The 23,543-nt window shown below is 51.8% G+C and overlaps 1 protein-coding gene across 1 annotated transcript in view; it reads right to left on the reverse strand.

Annotated features, from left to right (window-relative positions):
• Nucleotides 1-1,929: 1,929 nt before the first annotated feature.
• ANAPC4 (anaphase promoting complex subunit 4) overlaps nt 1,930-23,543 on the reverse strand; it is a 170,535-nt gene continuing 148,921 nt past the window's right edge. Inside the window, exons 28-29 of the mRNA XM_075329394.1 lie at nt 17,156-17,279; nt 1,930-2,477 (exon numbers count right to left, since the gene is read on the reverse strand). Coding sequence (XP_075185509.1) covers nt 2,289-2,477; nt 17,156-17,279 — 313 coding nt within the window. The 3' untranslated portion in view covers nt 1,930-2,288. The remainder of the gene's footprint in view (nt 2,478-17,155; nt 17,280-23,543) is intronic.

Below are 23,543 nucleotides of genomic sequence, written 5' to 3' on the forward strand. Positions count from 1 at the left end.
CGACAATATTGCCCGATATATCGCACCGTGTGACGCCCGCATTAGGCTATGTGCGCGCTGTGCGTTTTTGGGCTCAAAACTGCATGATCTTTCTTCCCCACCAAAGTCTGACTTTTCATTTTTGTTGTCTGCACAACTGTTTTTTTTTAGCTGCGTTTTTGAGCAAAAAAAAAATGGACATGTCAATTCTTTCCTGCGTTTTTCACCCATGCAATGCATTGGAAAAACGCACCGCAATGCGTTATTTTTAGTTACATTTTTGCCCGGGTGCTTTTTTTGCGGCCAAAAACGCTATGTGCGCACATAGCCTTACTGAGCTGTTTGCTGTCATTTTGATACAATCAATGTTTGCTCTGCTGCAGATCAAGCTGTTATACAGAGCTCATGAATGTGCAGGATTACCTGCAGCAGGAAAAGTAGTCCCGTAATGATAATCTACTGCTGATTAAACAAGTGATTTTATCAAAACTACACTAAGCAGCCCAGTAAGTGACATCGCTGGAATCAGGGTCTCTGCTCCTACATTATGCTGCTCTGATTCGGTGGCAACACCTGGTGACAGATTCCCTTTATAGAGGTTGGCCACTACTTTAAAATTGATGGCTTATCCTTCGTATAGGTCCTCAATATCTGATCGGCCCAGGTTTGACGCTCTGCACCCCTGACGATCAGCTGTTCTCGTTGCTGGCGGCAGCAAGTGGTCAGAAATGCTCCGTTGCAGCGCTGCCGCATACAGCACATCCACTTCCTATTGATATGAATAGGGGAAGGGATGTGCAATACCCAGCCGCCAGCAGAAGATGGCGCAGCTCCAGAACGGAGCATTCATGAGAGCAGCTGATCAGTGGGGGTGTCGGACCCCAACCGATCAGATATTGATAACCTATCCTGAGGATAGGACAATGTTAATGTAGTGGGCAACCCCTAATGGTGCAATTTCAGTGTTGCGTGTGTATAAACAATACGGTGCAGAAAAAAAAATGCAATGGGCAGAAGATTGCAGAGAAAGGAGGCTTAGAGACCTTTCTCTCTCATTTGGTCCTGTGTACCCCAATGAAGACTCAGAGATTTTACGGTGAGTACCCAAAAATCCTTCTATTTAATGCAGGAAGGCTTCAAGCTGCAAAGTGGGAATCTAATGTCCTCAGTGCATTGTCAGGATAGATAGTGTGAGGGGAGACCAACTACTGTCAAGGGAGGAATTTGGGTGAAGACTGCTAATGGAGTCTTCGTTTGGGATATCCAGAGATGGTGCCGTATTAGCTGTATATCAGTGCCGATATTTCAATGTATCAGACAATGAATACATGAGACATGTTCTCCTTCAGCCAGCATCATCAACTGATCCGTGTATTAGATAGATCCAATTATACAATTTGTATCTCTAACCTTGAAGCTAGACAGGGAGTACTTTTACTCCTTAATTTCTCACAGCGCAGTTTGTTTCTTGTACATTCTTTCTGTGTGAACATGACTGATAAGACTTTTGCTCATTATTTGAAAACTTCCATTATTTGTACATCTGTTCACTTATCCTTGGTAACTCCTTCATGACTATACAACTTTGAACAGGGAGTATTATAGATCTGTGCAATTGCTACATAGACAGATTATTATACAACTACATCTACATTTTGATTATTTACATACACAGATATTCTTATTACATTTAAACAAACATACTACAGCTCAGGCGACCTCCACACTACTACCTGCCAATGACTAGCAATTAAGGAGGGAATTGAAATTAGGCAGTGACGTAGCTCTACAGACAAATGAGGCCTGGTCGTCCTAAAAAGCTACGGGAGGAATTGGTTGCCATAATTTTACCGTGAACTAGTTATGAAAGTGGAAAAAAGAACAAAACAGGAACTAGTAGAAGCTCTTTGTGTACAGAATGGCAGATTAAAAAATACCGGAGACCAGAAGGGAAAAAAAATATTTGCATTTATTACTGTTACAGAACAAATTTGCCTACGCTATATATTACTGGGAACTTCTGGGAGCCAACCTTCCTCATAGAGGAAGAGTAAACAAATACAAAAAAAAAATGAATCCCCAGAAACGGTACAGGATAATATGCTGCCATCTAGGGTGGACCCAAGTGTTAGTTTATCATCCCCCTGCCATGATATTGCAGCCAGCAGCATCCAGAACCTTATTAGCCAGTAACGCAGTTATTTCGGCTCTTACATCACAGACCTCTGAATGCTATCGTCTCCTTGCATGGAGCACGTAGACTGCTATCTCTACACAAGCTTCGCCGCGGTCTGAACGTTCGTGCAGCGTCAGGACTCCAGGCTTTCTTCTGTAACATCGACGGCTTCCAGGCCGTTCTGCGCATTCTCCGTGGACTGATCCAAGTCTTCTTCTGTTACTTCTTGAGAATGAGATTCTTCTTCCTCCTCTTCGTCGGCTTCTCCGTCATCTTCCACATCCATTTCGAACACGCGAACGTGTCTCAGATTGGAACTGAGCTGCGTAATAAAAGAGAAAAAACAAAACCGGTTATTCCTCCACAACAAAGCGCTCTGCTGGTAATGATGTCGGAGCACTAGGACTTGGGTATTCAGGGTTTGCGGCCTCCATGACAATAGGACACAGGTTTTTCGAGACCTTGTGTATACAGTGGTGACATTGTGAAAGGACCGGGTCTGAATGGAGCGATATGAGTGCGGCGGGCAGTCTCTAGTCAACTTTTTCAGAATTAGGCTATGTGCCCACGGGAATATGTACCTGCAGATTTTGCTGCAGAAAACCTGCGGATTAATCTGGATTTTCTTCGGCACTCCATTGGGAGACCCAGACGATTGGGTGTATAGCTACTGCCTCCGGAGGCCACACAAAGCATTACACTAAAAAGTGTAAGGCCCCTCCCCTTCTGGCTATACACCCCCCGTGGGATCACGGGCTTGCTCAGTTTTCAAGCTTTGTGCGAAGGAGGTCAGACATCCACGCATAGCTCCACTGTTTTTAGTCAGCAGCAGCTGCTGACTATGTCGGATGGAAGAAAAGTGGGCCCATATGGGGCCCCCAGCATGCTCCCTTCTCACCCCACTTTTGTCGGGTGTTTGTTAAGGTTGAGGTACCCATTGCGGGTACGGAGGCTGGAGCCCACATGCTGTTTTCCTTCCCCATCCCCCCTCAGGGCTCTGGGTGAAGTGGGATCTTACAGGTCTCCAGGCACTGAGACCGGGCTCCATCCACAGACCCAGAGAACCTGCTGGATATGGAGCTGAGTATCGTCAGGGACAGGGCCCTGCTACATTAAGGTACTCTGTGTCCCCGTACACATCGCGCACACACACACCAGCATTGCTGGGAGTGCTAGTGCGCCGGGGACAACAGCGCGGAGCGCTCGTGCTATTATTCACGGCAGCTTTGCTGTGTGAATTTATGTATTGGGAACTGCCGCGCCGGGCCGCTGCTGGGTGTTTTTACACTGTGGCGCGGCTGGGACTTGTGGTGCGCCGGGGACTCCGCGCTGGCCGTGCACATAGGACGGCCGCGCTTATTACTCGAGTCCCCGGCTTTGCGGCCTAGTTTTCGTTTCGTTCCCGCCCCCAGCCCTGCCAGTCAGGGGAGAGGCGGGACGCTGTACAGAAAGTCAGCGCCGAGGGCTGGAGTCTGCTTTGCATTCTCCAGCCCCCTTCACTGGACACAGTGGGACGCCGGTTTCCCGCTCTTGCCTGGGGCACGCCCACGGCCCGCCCCTCGTCACACGAGCTGGAGAAGGACGCCGGCAGCCATTCCTGCAGTCCGAGCTGGAGAACGGAGACAACCAGTCACAGGACTCTGGCGACCACACACCCGCTTATAGGCGGGCGGTAAGCAGCACCTGAAGTGCTGACCCCACTAAATACCGTTGTGTCCATTTGTATTTTATGCTTACACTGCACTGTAGGTCGCTATTTTTGGCTATATGCCCTCTTAGATGGCGAGACAACAGCAGCAAAAAAGCAAAGGTGCTAAGGCACAGGCTTTCTATGCTGCTTGTATTGCATGTGCTGAAGTGTTCATTTGTACTTATGCTTGTATGCTATACATTGCACTGTACGGTCGCTATTCTTGGCTATATTCTCCTAGAATGGCTAGACTACAGCAGCAAAAAAGCAAAGGTGCTAAGGCACAGTTTTTCTAGGCTGCTTGTATTGCATGTGCTGAAGTGTTCATTTGTACTTATGCTTGTATGCTATACATTGCACTGTACGGTCGCTATTCTTGGCGATATTCTCCTAGATGGCTAGTCTACAGCAGCAAAAAAGCAAGGGTCCCAAGGCACAGGCTTTCTAAGCTGCTCATATTGCATGTGCTGAAGTGCTCATTTGTACTTTATGCTTGTATGCTATACATTGCACTGTACGGTCGCTATTCTTGGCTATATGCTCCTAGATGGCTAGACTACAGCAGCAAAAAAGCAACACAGGCTTTCTATGCTGCTTTTACTGCATGTGATACTGTTCCACCGGCAGGTTCCACTGACCCCCGTTGTGTGCAATGCTCCCCTGTAGCACTTGGTCAGCCGGGGTCTCTACTAGAGGTGGCCAAAGGAACCACCTGTGAACCCTGTCCATGGACAGGGACGGTGTTGCAGTTTCGGCTGATAGATTGTCATGGGATAGTGACTTGCAGTCCAGACAGGCCATGGGCAATCTTGATCATTGCTCCCTGGCCACCCTCATTTGGAACAAAATCAGTGCTCCGGGGGGGTCCCAGGCAGTCCCAGACAGCCTAAGCGAGCTCGCTGGGAGCGGCACTCGGCCTCATCACTAGTCAGGGTCACAGCAGAGGACTCTCTGTATGATGAGGCAGACGTAGCTGATCAGGACTTTGATCCTGACACCGCTCTCAATCCGGATACACCGGATGGTGACGCCATGGTGAATGATCTTAAAGCGTCCAGCAATGGCATGTTGGATATCTCTCCCCCAGCTCCTTCAGTGGAGGAGTCAGCTTCCCAGCAGGAGAAATCCCATTCAGTATCTCAAGCGTACATTGAGTACTTTTCTGGCCACGCTGACTTCAGAGAAGCAGTTCAGAATCACCACGCTTACCAGATAAGCGTTTCTCCAAATGTATTAAGGATACATGTTATCCCTTCCCCCTGACGTGGTCAGGCGCTGGACCCAGGGTCCAAAGGTGGATCCCCCAATCTCCGGGCTTGCGGCTAGATCCATAGTTGCAGTGGAGATGGGACTTCACTTAAAGATGCCATTGACAGACAGATGGACCTCTGGTTGAAATCTGTCTATGAAGCTATCGGCGTGTCGGTTGCTCCGGCATTCGCAGCCGTATGGGCACTCTAAGCTATGTCAGCTGGTCTTGCGCAGCTGGTCTTGAGCACAGGTACATCTGTGCCGCAGGTAGCGTCCTTATCCTCGCAATGTCTGCATTGCGACTTACCCTATTAAGGCTGTCCGAGAGAGACAGTCGAGGTTTCGGTCCTTCCCAGGCTCGGGCAGGTCCAAATTGTCCTAGTCCAAAAGGGCTCAAAAGGCTCAGAGGGGCTCAGATTCCAGGCGGGCTCAATCACGCCCAAGGAAGGCAGCCAGAGGAACCGCTTCCAAGGCGGTCTCCTCATGACTTTAAGCTCTCTCTCTCCGCATCCGCGGTTGGTGGCAGACTCTCTCGCCTTGGCGACATTTAGCTGCCACAGGTCACAGACCGGTGGGTGAGAGACATTGTGTCTCACGTGTACAGGATAGAGTTCTCTTCTCGGCCTCCGGCTCGATTCTTCAGAACTTCCCCACCTACCCACCGAGCCGATGCTCTTCTGCAGGCAGAAGGAGTGGTAATTCCTGTTCCTCTTCAGGAACAAGACACGGTTTTTCCTCCAATCTGATTGTGGGGAACCTAAAACTGCTCAACAAGCACGTGAAGGCCAGGCGGTTCCGGATGGCATCCCTCCGCTCCGTCATTGCCTCAATGTCTCAAGGAGATTTCCTAGCATCAATAGACATCAGGATGCTTATCTCCACGTGCCGATTGCTCCAGAGCACCAACGTTTGCTACGTTTCGTTATTGAAGACGAGCATCTTCAGTTCGTAGCCCTGCCCTTCGGTCTGGCGACAGCCCTACGGGTTTTCACCAAGTTCAGGGCAGCAGTGGGAGCAGTCCTGCACTCTCAGGGTCACTCGGTGATCCTTCCTTGGACGGTCGACTTGTCAGGCACCCTCTCAAGAGGCATGCCAACACAGCCTGAGCGTAGCGCTGGAGACTCTCCAGAGTTTCGGGTGGATCATCAACTTCTCAAGGTTAAATCTGACACCGACCCAATCGCTGACATATCTGGGCATGGAGTGTCACGCTCCCTCAGCGATAGTGAAGCTTCCGCTGGACAAACAGCGTTCACTACAGACGGGGGTGCAGTCTCTCCTTCACGGCCAGTCACACCCCTTAACACGCCTCATGCAGAGGCAGTCACTTTCGCGCAGTTTCAACTGCGTCCACTCCAATGTGGCATTCTTTGCCAATGGGATGGGAAGTCGACGTCCCTAGAAGGAACGTCCCCCTTCTCAGACGGTCAAGGACTCTCTTCAGAGGAGTCCATCCTTCAAATCAATGTGCTGGAAATCTGGGCAGTGTATCTTGCCCTGCAAGCCTTCCAGCCGTGGCTGGAAAGCACACACATCCGAATTCAGTCGGACAACTCCACAGCGGTGGCATACATCTACCACCAAGGCGGAACACGCAGTCGGCAAGCCTCCCAGGAAGTCCGGCGGAGTCTGATGGGGGTGGAAGACAGAGCATCCACCATATCCGCAGTTCACATCCCGGGCGCAGAAAACTGGGAAGCAGACTTCCTCAGTTGCCAGGGTATGGACGCAGGGGAAGGGTATCTTCACCCGGACGGTTTTCAGGAAATCTGTCAACGCTGGGGGATGCTGAACGTCGACCTAATAGCGTCTCGGCACAACAACAAGGTTCCGATTTTCATGGCGCGGTATCACGATCAAAGAGCTCTGGCGGCAGACGCCTTAGTTCAGGTTTGGTCGCAGTTCCAGCTACCTATGTGTTTCCCCCTCTGACACTGTTGCCCAGAGGGCTACGCAACATCAGGTCCGTTTGCCGCCGCGCCATCCTCATCGCCACAGACTGGCCGAGGAGGTCGTAGTCCCCGGATCTGTGGCATCTCACGGTCTGCCAACCGTGGGCACTACCAGCCCGGCCAGACTTACTGTCCCAAGGGCCGTTTTTTCCATCTGAATTCTACGGCCCTGAACCTGACGGTATGGCTTTTGAGTCCTGAATCCTAGCGTCTTCAGGATTTTCTCAGGACGTCATTGCCACCATGAGACAGACTAGAAAACTGACGTCTGCCAAGATCTACCACAGGATGTGGAGGATATTCTTCTCTTAATGCTCTGCTCAGGGAGTGTCTCCCTGCCCATTTGCATTCCCTACTTTTCCTTCCTTCCTGCAATCTGGTTTGGAAAAAGGTTGTCACTCGGCTCCCTTAAAGGACAAGTCTCAGCGCTATCTGTATTCTTCAGAAGCGCCTAGCACCACTTCCTCAGGTACACACGTTCCTGCAGGAGGTTTGTCACATTGTCCCTCTGTACAAACGGCCGTTGGACCCATGGGATCTGAACAGGGTACTAATTGCTCTCCAGAAGCCGCCCTTCGAGCCTCTGAGAGATGTTTCACTCTCTCTACTTTCCCAGAAAGAGGCCTTTCTGGTAGCGGTCACGTCTCTTAGGAGAGTGTCCGAGCTAGCAGCGCTGTCATCCAAAAGCTTCCTTCCTGGTGTTTCACCAAGGCAAGGTAGTGCTGCGCCCGATTCCGGAGTTCTCCCTAAGGTGGTATCCCCCTTTCATCTCAATCAGGATATCTCCTTACCTTCCTTTTGCCTCATCCTTTTCATCGATATGAAATGGATTTGCATTTGTTGGATCTGGTGAGAGCACTCAGAATCTACATTTCCCGCACGGCGCCTCTGCGCCGCTCGGATGCACCCTCTGTGCTTGTCGCTAATCAGCGTAAAGAGTCGCAGGCTTCCAAATCCACCCTGGCTCGATGGATCAAGGAACCAATTCTTGAAGCCTACTGTTCTGCTGGGCTTCCGGTTCCATCAGGGCTGAAAGCCCATTCTACCAGAGCCGTGGGTGCGCCCTAGGCATTACGGCACCAGGCTACGGCTCAGCAGGTGTGCCAGGCAGCTACCTGGTCGAGTCTGCACACTTTCACCAAGCATTGTCAGGTGCATACCTACGCTTAGGCGGATGCCAGCTTAGGTAGAAGAGTCCTGCAGGCGGCGGTTGCCTCCTTGTAGGGAAGGGCTGTTTTACAGCTCTAACATGAGGTATTAATTTACCCACCCAGGGACTGCTTTTGGACGTCCCAATCGTCTGGGTCTCCCAATGGAGCGCCGAAGAAGAAGGGAATTTTGTTACTTACCGTAAATTCCTTTTCTTCTAGCTCCAATTGGGAGACCCAGCACCCACCCTGTTTCCTTCGGGATTTTTGGTTGTTCGGGTACACATGTTGTTCATGTTGAACGGTTTTCAGTTCTCCGATGTTACTTCGGATTGAATTTGTTTAAACCAGTTATTGGCTTTCCTCCTTCTTGCTTTAGCACTAAAACTGAGCAAGCCCGTGATCCCACGGGGGGTGTATAGCCAGAAGGGGAGGGGCCTTACACTTTTTAGTGTAATGCTTTGTGTGGCCTCCGGAGGCAGTAGCTATACACCCAATCGTCTGGGTCTCCCAATTGGAGCTAGAAGAAAAGGAATTTACGGTAAGTAACAAAATTCCCTTCTTCTAAATAAATCTGCAGGTTTTAGCAAGTACAGACACTCCCCATGTTATCCTATGGGATATGGGGAGTGCTGTATCAATGCTGCGGTATGTGCGGCTGCCGCACGTAACTGCATGTCAATTATTCATGCGGAAATCCCATCTCTCCACTATGGAGATAGAGGCCGGGACTTCACCAGGTAAGTCGCATGAATGTCCGCAGGTTTACCGCAGATATTTCCCTGGAATCCCGCAGCAATGTATAGCTGTGGATTCCGGGGAGCTGCTGCGGATATATCTGCAGGTACATAGTCCCGTGGGCACGTAACCTTAGAGGGAACCTGTCAGGTGCAATATGCACCCCGGACCACGTGTAGTTCTGGGTGCATATTGGTAATCCCTGCCCAACTGTCGCTGTATCTAGTAGCATAGATAAAGAGATCTTTAGAAAAAGTATTTCTAAAGATCCTTTATGATATGCTAATGAGGCCAGCGACTAGTCATAAAGGCCCCGGCTAGTCCACCCTTTCAGCTCAACATGCTATTCATTGCCATCAGTGGTGACACGCATACCTGTGTCCGTTGTCACTTCCTCAGAAGCCGGATTTAGGGTCGGTGCGCACAATCAGAAGTCCCTAGCACTTCCGGTCATGCACATTAGACCTCTCTGAAGCCAGGATGTGCTTCATAGAGCGCATGACAGGAAATGTCGGGACATCTGATCATGCGCACTGACCCTAAACTGGGATTCTGAGGCGGTGACAATGGACACAGGTCCGCGCGTCACCGACAATGTGCATTGAATAGCATGTTAGAACGCCCCTTTGGGTATGCCAACATGCTAAGAGGGCGGACTAGTTAGGGGATATAACGCCCTTGCGACTAGTCTGTGCGCTCATTAGCATATGATAAAGGATCTTTAGAAATACTTCTTTCAAAGATCTCTTTATCTATGCCAGTGTATACAGGTACAGTTAGGCAAGGATTAGCCATATACACCCAGGACAGCTCGTGGTTCTGGCTGCATATTGCACCTGACAGGTTCCCTTTAAAGTCAGGCAAAAAAAAGAAGGGAATTTTGTTACTTACCGTAAATTCCTTTTCTTCTAGCTCTTATTGGGAGACCCAGACGATTGGGGTATAGCTACTGCCCTCCGGAGGCCACACAAAGCACTACACTAAAAAGTGCAAGGCCCCTCCCCTTCTGGCTATACCCCCCCGTGGTATCACGGGTTCTCCAGTTTTAGTGCCAAAGCAAGAAGGAGGAAGCCAATAACTGGTTTAAACAAATTAACTCCGAATAACGTCGGAGAACTGAAAAACCGTTCAACATGAACAACATGTGTACCCGCAAACAACAAAAAAATCCCGAAGGACAACAGGGCGGGTGCTGGGTCTCCCAATAAGAGCTAGAAGAAAAGGAATTTACGGTAAGTAACAAAATTCCCTTCTTCTTCAGCGCTCTATTGGGAGACCCAGACGATTGGGACGTCCAAAAGCTGTCCCTGGGTGGGTAAAGAGATACCTCATGTTAGAGCTGCAAAACAGCCCTCCCCTACGGGGATGTCACTGCCGCCTGCAGGACTCTTCTACCTAAGCTGGCATCCGCCGAAGCATAGGTATGTACCTGATAATCTTTGGTGAAAGTGTGCAGACTCGACCAGGTAGCTGCCTGGCACACCTGTTGAGCCGAAGCCTGGTGTCGTAATGCCCAGGACGCACCCACGGCTCTGGTTGAGTGGGCTTTTAGCCCTGAAGGAACCGGAAGCCCCGCAGAACGGTAGGCCTCTAGAATTGGTTCTTTGATCCATCGAGCCAGGGTGGCTTTAGAAGCCTGCAACCCCTTGCGCGGACCAGCGACAAGGACAAAAAGTGCATCGGAACGGCGCATGGGCGCCGTGCGGGAAATGTAGATTCTGAGTGCTCTCACCAGATCCAGCAAACGTAAGTCCTTTTCATACCGGTGAACCGGATGAGGACAAAAGGAAGGCAAGGATATATCCTGATTAAGATGAAACGAGGAGACGACCTTAGGGAGAAACTCCGGAATGGGGCGCAGCACTACCTTGTCCTGGTGGAACACCAGGAAGGGAGCCTTGGATGACAGAGCTGCCAGCTCCGACACTCGCCGAAGCGATGTGATCGCAACAAGAAACGCCACTTTCTGTGACAGGCGAGAAAAGGAAACTTCCTTCAGAGGCTCGAAAGGCGGCTTCTGGAGAGCAACTAGAACCCTGTTCAGATCCCATGGATCTAACGGCCGCTTGTACGGGGGCACAATATGACAGACCCCCTGCAGGAACGTGCGCACCTTAGGAAGACGTGCTAGACGCTTCTGAAAAAACACGGATAGTGCCGATACTTGCCCTTTAAGGGAGCTGAGCGACAAGCCCTTTTCTAACCCCGATTGCAGGAAAGAAAGAAAAGTGGGCAATGCAAATGGCCAGGGAGACACTCCCTGAGCGGAACACCAGGATAAGAAAATCTTCCACGTTCTGTGGTAGATCTTAGCAGAAGTCGACTTTCTAGCCTGTCTCATTGTGGCTACAACTCCTTGGGATAATCCTGCAGACGCTAGGATCCAGGACTCAATGGCCACACAGTCAGGTAAAGGGCCGCAGAATTCTGATGGAAAAACGGCCCTTGGGACAGTAAGTCTGGTCGGTCTGGCAGTGACCACGGTCGACCGACCGTGAGATGCCACAGATCCGGATACCACGATCTCCTCGGCCAGTCTGGGGCGACGAGTATGACGCGGCTGCAATCGGATCTGATCTTGCGTAACACTCTGGGCAAGAGTGCCAGAGGTGGGAAGACGTATGGGAGCCGGAACTGCGACCAATCTTGAACTAAAGCGTCTGCCGCCAGAGCTCTTTGATCGCGCGACCTCGCCATGAATGCCGGGACCTTGTTGTTGTGCCGGGACGCCATTAGGTCGACGTCCGGCACTCCCCATCGGCGACAGATTTCCTGAAACACGTCCGGGTGAAGGGACCACTCCCCTGCGTCCATGCCCTGGCGACTGAGGAAGTCTGCTTCCCAATTTTCTACGCCTGGGATGTGAACCGCGGATATGGTGGATGCTGTGTCCTCCACCCACATTAGAATGCGCCGGACTTCTTGGAATGCTTGCCGACTGCGCGTCCCTCCTTGGTGGTTGATGTATGCCACCGCTGTGGAGTTGTCCGACTGGATTCGGATCTGCTTTCCTTCCAGCCACTGTTGGAAGGCCAGTAGGGCAAGATACACTGCCCTGATTTCCAGAACATTGATCTGAAGGGTGGACTCCTGCGGAGTCCACGTCCCCTGGGCCCTGTGGTGGAGAAACACTGCTCCCCACCCTGACAGACTCGCATCTGTCGTGACCACTGCCCAGGATGGGGGCAGGAAGGATCTTCCCTGAGACAATGAGGTGGGAAGGAGCCACCATTGTAGAGAGTCCTTGGCCGTCTGGGAAAGAGAGACTTTCCTGTCCAGGGACGTTGACTTCCCGTCCCATTGGCGGAGAATGTCCCATTGAAGTGGGCGCAGATGAAACTGCGCAAAGGGAACTGCTTCCATGGCTGCCACCATCTTCCCGAGGAAGTGCATGAGGCGCCGTAAGGGGTGCGACTGGCCTTGAAGGAGGGATTGCACCCCTGTCTGTAGGGACCGCTGCTTGTTTAGCGGAAGCTTCACTCTCGCTGCTCGAGTATGAAACTCCATGCCAAGATACGTTAGCGACTGTGACGGTGACAGATTCGACTTTGGAAAGTTGATGATCCATCCGAACGTCTGTAGAGTCTCCAGCGTAGCATGTAGACTGAGTTGGCATGCCTCTTGAGAGGGTGCCTTGACAAGTAGATCGTCTAGGTAAGGGATCACCGAGTGTCCCTGAGAGTGCAAGACTGCTACCACCGCCGCCATGACCTTGGTGAAGACCCGGGGGGCTGTCGCCAGACCGAATGGCAGAGCTACGAACTGAAGATGGTCGTTTCCTATCACAAAACGTAGAAAACGTTGATGTTCTGTAGCAATTGGCACGTGGAGATAAGCATCTTTGATGTCTATTGAGGCAAGGAAGTCTCCTTGAGACATTGAGGCAACGACAGAGCGGAGGGTTTCCATCCGGAACCGTCTGGCGTGCACATGTTTGTTGAGCAGCTTTAGATCCAGAACAGGACGGAACGAGCCGTCCTTTTTTGGAACCACAAAGAGATTGGAGTAAAACCCTCGCCCTTGTTCCTGAGGCGGTACAGGAACCACTACTCCTTCCGCTCTTAGGGAGTCCACCGCCTGTGGTAAGGAAGAGTCTTTACCCTTGGACTGTTTAATGATGTCAGCCAATGGCTCGCCAAACAGTCTATCTCTAGATAAAGGCAAGCTGGTTAAACATTTTTTGGAACCAGCATCTGCTTTCCAGTCCTTTAACCACAAGGCTCTGCGCAAAACTACCGAATTGGCGGACGCCATTGAGGTGCGGCTGGTAGATTCTAGGACCGCATTGATAGCGTAAGACGCAAACGCAGACATCTGCGAGGTAAGGGACGCCACTTGCGGCACCGCTGGATGTATGATAGCATCCACTTTTGCTAAACCAGCTGAAATAGCTTGGAGTGCCCATACGGCTGCGAATGCTGGAGCAAACGACGCGCCGATAGCTTCATAGACAGATTTTAACCAAAGGTCCATCTGTCTGTCATTGGCATCCTTAAGTGAAGCGCCATCCTCCACTGCAACTATGGATCTAGCTGCAAGTTTGGAAATCGGGGGGTCTACTTTTGGACACTGGGTCCAGCGCTTGACCACATCAGGGGGGAAAGGAAAACGTGTATCCTTAGAACGTTTAGAGAAACGCCTTTCTGGATGAGCGTCGTGTTTCTGGATTGACTCTCTGAAGTCAGAGTGATCCAAGAAAGCACTCAATTTACGCTTGGGATAGAGGAAACGAAACTTCTCCTGCTCTGCAGCTGCCTCCTCTGCAGAAGGAGCTGGAGGAGAAATATCCAACAGTCTATTGATGGCTGAGATAAGCTCGTTTACCATGGCGTCCCCATCCGGGGTATCCAGATTGAGAGGGGTTCCAGGATAAGACTCCTGATCACTCTCTTCAGACGCATCACAGGGCGACTGATTGCGCTGAGACCCTGAGCAGTGTGATGACGTTGAGGGTCTTTCCCAGCGAGCTCGCTTAGGGTGGCTGGGGCTATCATCTGAGTCATAATACTCAGCCTGGGAAGCCGGGGACCCCCTTGCAGTCTGGATTAATTCCAACTGAGGGGGATTAGAGGACAGAGACCTCGCCGTGTCCATAGACTGAGCCCCAGTCATGGATTGCAAAGTTTCAAGGATTTTTGCCATAGTCACAGACATTCCCTCAGCAAAAACTGCAAAGTCTGTCCCTGACACCGGGGCAGGACTTACAGGCGTCTCAGCCTGGGTCACTACCCCTCCGGACTCCGGCTGGCGAAGCAGCACCGGATCTGAGCATTGCACACAATGGGGGTCTTTGGAACCTGCTGGTAGAGCAGCCCCACATGCAGCACACGCAGTGTACACAGCCCTAGCCTTGGCAGCCTTGCGTTTTGTGGATGACATGTTGCTGCCTCCTCAGAGCGATCTGGGGTATCCAGCCAGGAAGCGACCTCACAGTGCAAGAAATAAATAAATATATATATCTGGTGACACAGTACACCAATGCACATTGAGGCACTAGAGGGGCCAGCTGAAATGCCGCTTACCGCCCGCTTAAGAGCGGGTGTGTGGTCGCCAAAAGCCCCCTAGTCCAGGTCTCCCAGAGCCTTGCGTCCTTCCTCCAGCCAGACTGCATGTAATGGCTGCCGGCGTCCTGGGAGAGGAGGGGGGGCGGGCCCTGGGCGTTCCTGGCTAAGAGCGGGAAGCCTGCTTCCCTCTGTGCCTAGTGAGAGGGCTGGAGCATGTAAATCAGGCTCCAGCCCTCGTCGCTGCTGCGAAACAGCGTCTCTCCCCTACCCTGATTGACAGGGTGGGGGCGGGAACGAAGCGGAGCTAGGCCGCAAAAGCCGGGGACTGGATTTATAAACGCCGCCGCCGTAAAAGCGCGGTCGGCGTGTCCCCGGCGCACTACAAGTCACAGCAGCGCCGCCGGTCCAGTGGGGGTCGGCGCTGCGTTCCCACAACACAAAAGTCCCCCAGTAAACTGTAGGAACACTAACTCCAACGTTACGGTCCCCGGCGCACTACAACACCCAGCCAGCCCGGAGTGTGTCTGTGCCGGGGACACAGAGTACCTGTATGATGCAGGGCCTTGTCCCTGATTGTACTCCTGCTCCGTATCCATCAGGTGCTATGGGTCTGTGGATGGAGCCCGGCGTCAGAGCTTAGAGGCCGGCAGGATCCCACTTCCACAGAGCCCTACAAGGGGATGTGGAAGGAAAACAGCATGTGGGGCTCCAGCCCCTGTACCAGCAATAGGTACCTCAACCTTACAACACCATCCACGGGTGAGAAGGGAGCATGCTGGGGGCCCCATATGGGCCCTCTTTTCTTCCATCCGAAATAGTCAGCAGCTACTGCTGACTAAAATCTGTGGAGCCATGCGTGGATGTCTGACCTCCTTCGCACAAAGCTTGAAAACTGGAGAACCCGTGATACCACGGGGGGGTATAGCCAGAAGGGGAGGGGCCTTGCACTTTTTAGTGTAGTGCTTTGTGTGGCCTCCGGAGGGCAGTAGCTATACCCCAATCGTCTGGGTCTCCCAATAGAGCGCTGAAGAAAAGTTCAATACATTGTAACTGCAAATAAGAAAGCATAAGATAATGCAAAAGCCCCGAAACCTGGCACAGGTGTGTGGACGCTCGCCCCATCAACCCTCCAGCAGTGTTTCAGCACTAAAGATTTGGATCTCTTCTACCACTGATGTTCCACCGTACACCACATGCGAATATGGTGGATGATAATTGCTGAACGCTGATATCCTTTTGAAATCACAATAATGTATTGAAACGTCGTTTGGCGTCTGCCTTTATTCGTATGAAGGGTGATACCTGAGGACAAGAGATCCTCGCTGCCCAATACCAGGTGGTGAATCTAGTACAGTGGAACCTTGGTTAGCGAGACCAATGAGTTCTGGGACTGTGCTTGTTAACCAAGTTCAGCAAAGCAAGATTTCCCATAGGAAATCATTGCAATGCAGACAATTCCTTCCACAACTTGTTAAATGTCCCATCCTGGTCCCCTATTGTGCCATTCCACACACGTACAAATACACACAAACACGGAAGCACACATATTATTCTCACCTTACCTTTCGTTCCAACTCCGGCCTCCCAGATCTTGCAGTTCGCCGGTACAGGATGTGTATGGGGTAACCATCGAGACCCAATGCCAGAGCTTCCGCTGTCAGAGCGCTGACGTCAAAGGCAGGAGCCACTTGCCTCTGATTGGTTTGCGCGCTGCCTTTGACTAGTGGCTGACAGTGGAAGTTCCTCCGTCGTCGCGATGGTTACCGATACACATCTTGTACCGGCGAACTACAAGAACTATGAGGCCGGCGATGGAAAGGAAGCTAAGGTGAGCATAATATGTGTGTGTGCGTTTGTGTGGACTGCAAGTGTGGGTCAGAGCGCGGTGGATGCACAGAACCGGAAGTGTGTGCGGTGAGTATTTTGCTCGTTCAGCAAAGTATTGCTCGTAAACTGAGTTACAAATTTACAGCAAGCTTTGCTCATATAGCGAAACACCTAGGTTACTTACCGGTAGCTGGTTTTTCCAGAACCCATGACAGCACCCATATAATCACGTGGTGCTGTCATGGGTGAGGGAAAAACACCTAGGTTACTTACCGGTAGCCGTTTTTTCCAGAACCCATGACAGCACCCATATAATCACGTGGTGCTGTCATGGGTGAGGGGAAAACACCTAGGTTACTTACCGGTAGCCGGTTTTTCCAGAACCCATGACAGCACCACGTGATTATATGGGTGCTGTCATGGGTGAGGGGAAAATACTCGCACACCAAGTTACTCATTAAGCGAGGTTCCACTGTACAGGCTTCTATACACTGAGAACCAATAAATGTCTTTATTTCGGGAGGAAACGTCGGCAGAATTGTAGAGAACATAAACGCTCGGTGAAGAGGTTGGGTTTGGTACCACATGTATCCCTCGTCCTTCCCAGGCAAGACCACAGCCAGAAGCAGGTGAACAGAACGGCAGGTTGGCCATGTGTGATGCCGCTCCAGTCTATGGCTGTTGACCACAGTATTCGGCTACTTTCATTTCTTCAGTTCCACAGACTCTAAAAATGGCGGCGGGGGCATGTGCGACCTGCTGCTCCATTCACCTACTCATGGTCAGTCCTGCAGACATGCCACATTGGAGGACACAGGTTCCTCTGGACGGTTTAACACTAGAAGCTTCCCTTTCAATAACCGTGATGTTATTCTGCATGCGTCACTTACCACGGATGCCACCTTGCGGATTCCGTTCACAGACACGTAATGAGCTTTGATATTCTCCAGGACGCGCCACTGATTTTCCAAATAAACAGTGCGAGAGGGGATGTCGGTGCACTGTTCCTCCAGCCTGTGCAATACCACAAGTAACCAGTATTACATCTCATCAGCAACAAGGGATGTGCAAAATATCAGGATCCCAGTACAATATGTCTTCAATAGGTTTACAAACATGGCAGATACAGGGGCTTTCTATGGATGCCAGGATTATATCATTCACACCCCTGCCAGACACCCCTTCTTATTACTAAACTTTTCAAGGGAATCTGTCAGCAGCTTTTTGCTATGTATCGTGAGCGCAGCATAATAAAAGATTCCAGGGATGTGCATTGTAGTTTAAATACAATCAGTGTTTTATCAGCAGCAGATTATCATTGCAGAACTAGGTCTCCTGTGTAAGTTAATCCAGCTAATTGTGTAGCTCCGCCCCCATCACTGATTGGCTGCTGGCTGACTATAGTGTGCACAGGAATCTGCCAATCAGTGATGTGGGTGGGGGTTATACAGAGCACTGAAAAGAAGGGAATTTTGTTACTTACCGTAAATTCCTTTTCTTCTAGCTCCTATTGGGAGACCCAGACGATTGGGTGTATAGCTACTGCCTCCGGAGGCCACATAAAGCATTACACTAAAAAGTGTAAGGCCCCTCCCCTTCTGGCTATACACCCCCAGTGGGATCACTGGCTCACCAGTTTTAGTGCAAAAGCAAGAAGGAGGAAAGCCAATAACTTGGTTAAACAAATTCACTCCGAGTAACATCGGAGAACTGAAAAACCGTTCAACATGAACAACATGTGTACCCGAAAAAACCCAAAAATCCCGAAGGACAACAGGGCGGGTGCTGGGTCTCCCAATAGGAGCTAGAAGAAAAGGAATTTACGGTAAGTAACAAAATTCCCTTCTTCTTCGGCGCTCCATTGGGAGACCCAGACGATTGGGACGTCCAAAAGCTGTCCCTGGGTGGGTAAAGAAATACCTTATGTTAGAGCTGCGAAGACAGCCCTCCCCTACGGGGAGGCAACTGCCGCCTGCAAGACTCTTCTACCTAGGCTGGCGTCCGCCGAAGCATAGGTATGCACCTGATAATGTTTGGTGAAAGTGTGCAGACTCGACCAGGTAGCTGCCTGGCACACCTGTTGAGCCGTAGCCTGGAGTCGCAATGCCCAGGACGCACCCACGGCTCTGGTAGAATGGGCCTTCAGCCCTGATGGAACCGGAAGCCCAGCAGAACGGTAGGCTTCAAGAATTGGTTCTTTGATCCATCGAGCCAGGGTGGCTTTGGAAGCCTGCGAGCCTTTGCGCTTACCAGCGACAAGGACAAAGAGTGCATCGGAGCGGCGCAGGGGCGCCGTGCGGGAAATGTAGATTCTGAGTGCTCTCACCAGATCTAACAAATGTAAATTCTTCTCATACCGATGAACTGCATGAGGACAAAAAGAAGGCAAAGAGATATCCTGATTAAGATGAAAAGAGGATACCACCTTCGGGAGAAACTCCTGAATGGGGCGCAGCACTACCTTGTCCTGGTGGAAGACCAGGAAAGGAGCCTTGGATGACAGCGCTGCTAGCTCAGACACTCTCCGAAGAGATGTGATCGCTACCAGAAAAGCCACTTTCTGTGATAGTCTAGAAAGTGAAACCTCCCTCAGAGGCTCGAAGGGCGGCTTCTGGAGGGCAACTAGTACCCTGTTCAGATCCCATGGATCTAACGGCCGCTTGTACGGGGGTACAATATGACAAACCCCCTGCCGGAACGTGCGCACCTTAGGAAGTCGTGCTAGACGCTTTTGAAAAAAGACGGATAGCGCCGAGACTTGCCCTTTAAGGGAGCCGAGCGACAAACCTTTTTCTAACCCAGATTGCAGGAAAGAAAGAAAGGTAGGCAATGCAAAAGGCCAGGGAGACACTCCCTGAGCAGAGCACCAGGATAAGAATATGCTCCACGTTCTGTGGTAGATCTTAGCGGACGTGGGCTTCCTAGCCTGTCTCATGGTGGCAACGACCCCTTGGGATAATCCTGAAGACCCTAGGATCCAGGACTCAATGGCCACACAGTCAGGTTCAAGGCCGCAGAATTCCGATGGAAAAACGGCCCTTGGGACAGTAAGTCTGGTCGGTCTGGTAGTGCCGACGGTTGGCCGACCGTGAGATGCCACAGATCCGGATACCACGCCCTCCTTGGCCAGTCTGGGGCGACGAGTATGACGCAGCTGCAGTCGGATCTGATCTTGCGTAGCACTCTGGGCAAGAGTGCCAGAGGTGGAAACACATAAGGGAGCCGGAACTGCGACCAATCTTGCACTAAGGCGTCTGCCGCCAGAGCTCTGTGATCGCGAGACCGTGCTATGAAGGTTGGGACCTTGTTGTTGTGCCTGGACGCCAGTAGGTCGACGTCCGGCCTTCCCCAGCGGCTACAGATTTCCTGAAACACGTCCGGGTGAAGGGACCATTCCCCTGCGTCCATGCCCTGGCGGCTGAGGAAGTCTGCTTCCCAGTTTTCTACGCCGGGGATGTGAACTGCGGATACGGTGGAGGCCGTGGCTTCCACCCACATCAGAATCCGCCGGACTTCCTGGAAGGCTTGCCGACTGCGTGCCCCTCCTTGGTGATTGATGTATGCCACCGCTGTGGAGTTGTCCGACTGAATTCGGATCTGCTTTCCTTCCAGCCACTGCTGGAAGGCTAGTAGGGCAAGATACACTGCTCTGATTTCCAGAACATGGATCTGAAGGGTGGACTCCTGCTGAGTCCACGTACCCTGAGCCCTGTGGTGGAGAAAAACTGCTCCCCACCCTGACAGACTCGCGTCTGTCGTGACTACCGCCCAAGACGGTGGTAGGAAGGATCTTCCCTGTGATAATGAGGTGGGAAGAAGCCACCATTGCAGAGAGTCCTTCTGTGAAAAGGATACTTTCCTGTTCAGGGATGTTGACTTCCCGGCCCATTGGCGGAGAATGTCCCAATAAGAGGACGCAGATGAAACTGCGCAAACGGAACCGCCTCCATTGCCGCCACCAACTTCCCGAGGAAGTGCATGAGGCGTCTTAAGGAGTGCGACTGACCTTGACGGAGAGTCTGCACCCCAGTCTGTAGTGACCGCTGCTTGTCCAGCGGAAGCTTCACTAGCGCTGAGAGGGTATGAAACACCATGCCAAGATACGTTAGTGATTGGGTCGGTGACAGGTTTGACTTTGAGAAGTCGATGATCCACCCGAACGTCTGGAGAGTCTCCAGCGCAACATTCAGGCTGAGTTGGCATGCCTCTTGAGAGGGTGCCTTGACAAGTAGATCGTCCAAGTAAGGGATCACAGAGTGTCCCTGTGAGTGCAAGACTGCTACCACTGCCGCCATGACCTTGGTGAACACCCGTGGGGCTGTCGCCAGACCGAATGGCAGAGCTACGAACTGAAGATGGTCGTCTCCCATCACGAAACGTAGAAAACATTGGTGCTCTGTAGCAATCGGCACGTGGAGATAAGCATCTTTGATGTCTATTGATGCTAGGAAATATCCTTGAGACATTGAGGCAATGACGGAGCGGAGGGTTTCATCCGGAACCGCCTGGCCTCCACGTGCTTGTTGAGCAGTTTTAGGTCCAGAACGGAACGGAAAGAGCCATCCTTTTTTGGCACCACAACCAGATTGGAGGAAAACCGTGTCTTGTTCCTGAAGAGGAACAGGGATTACCACTCCTTCTGCCTGCAGAAGAGCAACGGCTCGGTGGGGAGGTGGGGACGTTCTGAAGAATCGAGTCGGAGGACGAGAACAGAACCCTGTCCTGTGCACGTGGGCACAATGTCCCTCACCCACCGGTCTGTGACCTGTGGCAGCTAAATGTCGCAAAGGCGAGCGAGTCTGCCATCAACCGCGGATGCGGAGAGATGAGAGAGCTGAGAGTCATGAGGAGACCGCCTTGGTAGCGGTTCCTCCGGCTGCCTTCCTTGGGCGTGATTGAGCCCCCGGAAACTGAGCCCCTCCGAGGCTTTTCAGCTCTTTTGGACGAGGACAATTGGGACCTGCCCGAGCTTGGGAAGGACCGAAACCTCGACTGTCCTTCCAGGACAGCATTAATAGGGTAAGTCGCAATGCAGACATTGCGAGGTTACGGACGCCCCTGCGGCACAAATGTACATATGCTCAAGACCAGCTGTGCAAGAACAGCGGAAAAGCTTAGGGTGCCCATACGGCTGTAAATGCCGGAGCAACCGACACGCCGATAGCCTCATAGACAGATTTCAACCAGAGTCCATCTGTCTGGCATCTTTAAGTGAAGTCCCATCTCCACTGCAACTATAGCTCTAGCCGCAAGCCTGGAGATTGGAGAATCCACCTTTGGACCCTGGGTCCCACGCTTGACCACGTCAGGGGGAAAAGGATAACGTGTATCCTTAAAACGTTTGGAGAAAACGCGTATCTGGTAAGCGTGGTGTTCCTGGACTGCTTCTCTGAAGTCAGCGTGGCCAGAAAAAAACTCAATATACGTTTGAGCTACTGAAATGGGACTTCTCCTGCTGTGAAGCTGACTCCTCCGCTGGGGGAGCTGAGGGAGAAAGATCCAACATTCCATTGATGGACGCTATAGGATCATTCCTTATGGCGTCACCATCCGGTGTATCCGGATTGAGAGCGTTGTCAGGATCAAAGTCCTGATCAGCTACGTCTGCCTTATCATACAGAGAGCCTCCTGGGACCCCCCCCGGAGCACCGATTTTATTCCCAATGAGGGTGGCCAGGGAGCAATGATCCAGATTGCCCATGGCCTGTCCGGACTGCAAGTCTCTATCCCATTGCAACTCCGTCCCTGTCCTTGGACAGGGTTGACAGGTGGTTCCTTTGGCCACGTCTAGTAGAGACCCCGGCTGACCAAGTGCTCCAGGGGAGCATTGCACACAATGGGGTTCAGTGCCGTGGAACAGTATCACATGCAGTAAAAACAGCATCGAAAGCCTGAGTTGCTTATATGCTGCTGCCGACTAGCCATCTAGGACATAGCCAAGAATGGCGACCGTACAATGCAATGTATAGCATACAAGCATAAAGTACAATGAACACTGCAGCACATGTAATACAAGCAGCATAGAAAGCCTGTGCCTTGGCACCCCTGCTTTTCTGCTGCTGTAGACTAGCCATCTAGGGGAATATAGCCCAGAATATCGACCATACAGTGCAATGTATAGCATACAAGCATAAGTACAAATGAACACTGCAACCCCTGCAATACAAGCAGCATAGAAAAAACCTGTGCCTCAGCACCCCTGCTTTTCTGCTGCTGTAGTCTAGTCATTCTAGGCGAAAATAGCCCAGACTAGCGACCGTACAGTGCAGTGTATAGCATACAAGCATAAATACACATGAACACTTCAGTACATGCAATACAAGCAGCATAGAAAGCCTGTGCCTTAGTACCCCTGCTTTCCTGCTGCTGATGTGTCGCCATCTAAGAGGGCATATAGCCAAAAATAGCGACCTATGCAGTGTAAGCATAAAAATACAAATGGACAACTGCGGTATTTAGTGGGGTCAGCACTTCAGGTGCCGCTTACCGCCCGCTATAAGCGGGTGTGTGGTCGCCCTAGTCCTGTGCCTGGTCGCCCAGAGTCCGATCTCTCAGCTCGGACTGCAGGAATGGCTGCCGGCGTCCTTCTCCCGCTCGTGTGAGTAGGGGCGGGCCGTGGGCGTGCCCCCAAGTCAGAGCGGGAAACCGGCGTCCCACAGTGTTCAGTGAGAGGGCTGGAGCATGTAAATAAGGCTCCAGCCCTCGGCGCTGCTGATTGTACAGCGTCTCTCCCCTACCCTGATTGACAGGGTGGGGGCGGGAACGAAGCGGAGCTAGGCCGCAAAAGCCGGGGACTGGATTTATAAGCGCCGCCGCCGTAAAAGCGCGGTCGGCGCTAAGTCCCCGGCGCACTACAAGTCCCAGCCGCGCCGCCGCTCCCGGAGCGTCCGGCGCGGTAGTTCCCCATACATAAAGTCACTCAGCTAGGCTGTAGTGACTGTAACCCTTTACTGTCCCCGGCGCACTAGCACACCCAGCAAGTCTGGAGTGTGCTGTGCCTGTGTGTACGGGGACACAGAGTACCTGAATGGTGCAGGGCCATGTCCCTGAACGGTACCCAGCTCCGTATCCAGCAGGTTCAATGGGTCTGTGGATGGAGCCCGGCCTCAGGGCTTTGGGGCCGGTAAGATCCCACTTCCTCAGAGCCCCTCAGGGGGATGTGGAAGAAAAACAGCATGTGGGCTCCAGCCGCCGTACCAGCAATAGGTACCTCAACCTTACAAACCACAAGCGGGGTGAGAAGGGAGCATGCTGGGGGCCCTATATGGGCCCTCTTTT

This window comes from Anomaloglossus baeobatrachus, chromosome 11 (assembly GCF_048569485.1).
Source record: "Anomaloglossus baeobatrachus isolate aAnoBae1 chromosome 11, aAnoBae1.hap1, whole genome shotgun sequence".
Lineage (NCBI taxonomy): Eukaryota > Metazoa > Chordata > Amphibia > Anura > Aromobatidae > Anomaloglossus > Anomaloglossus baeobatrachus.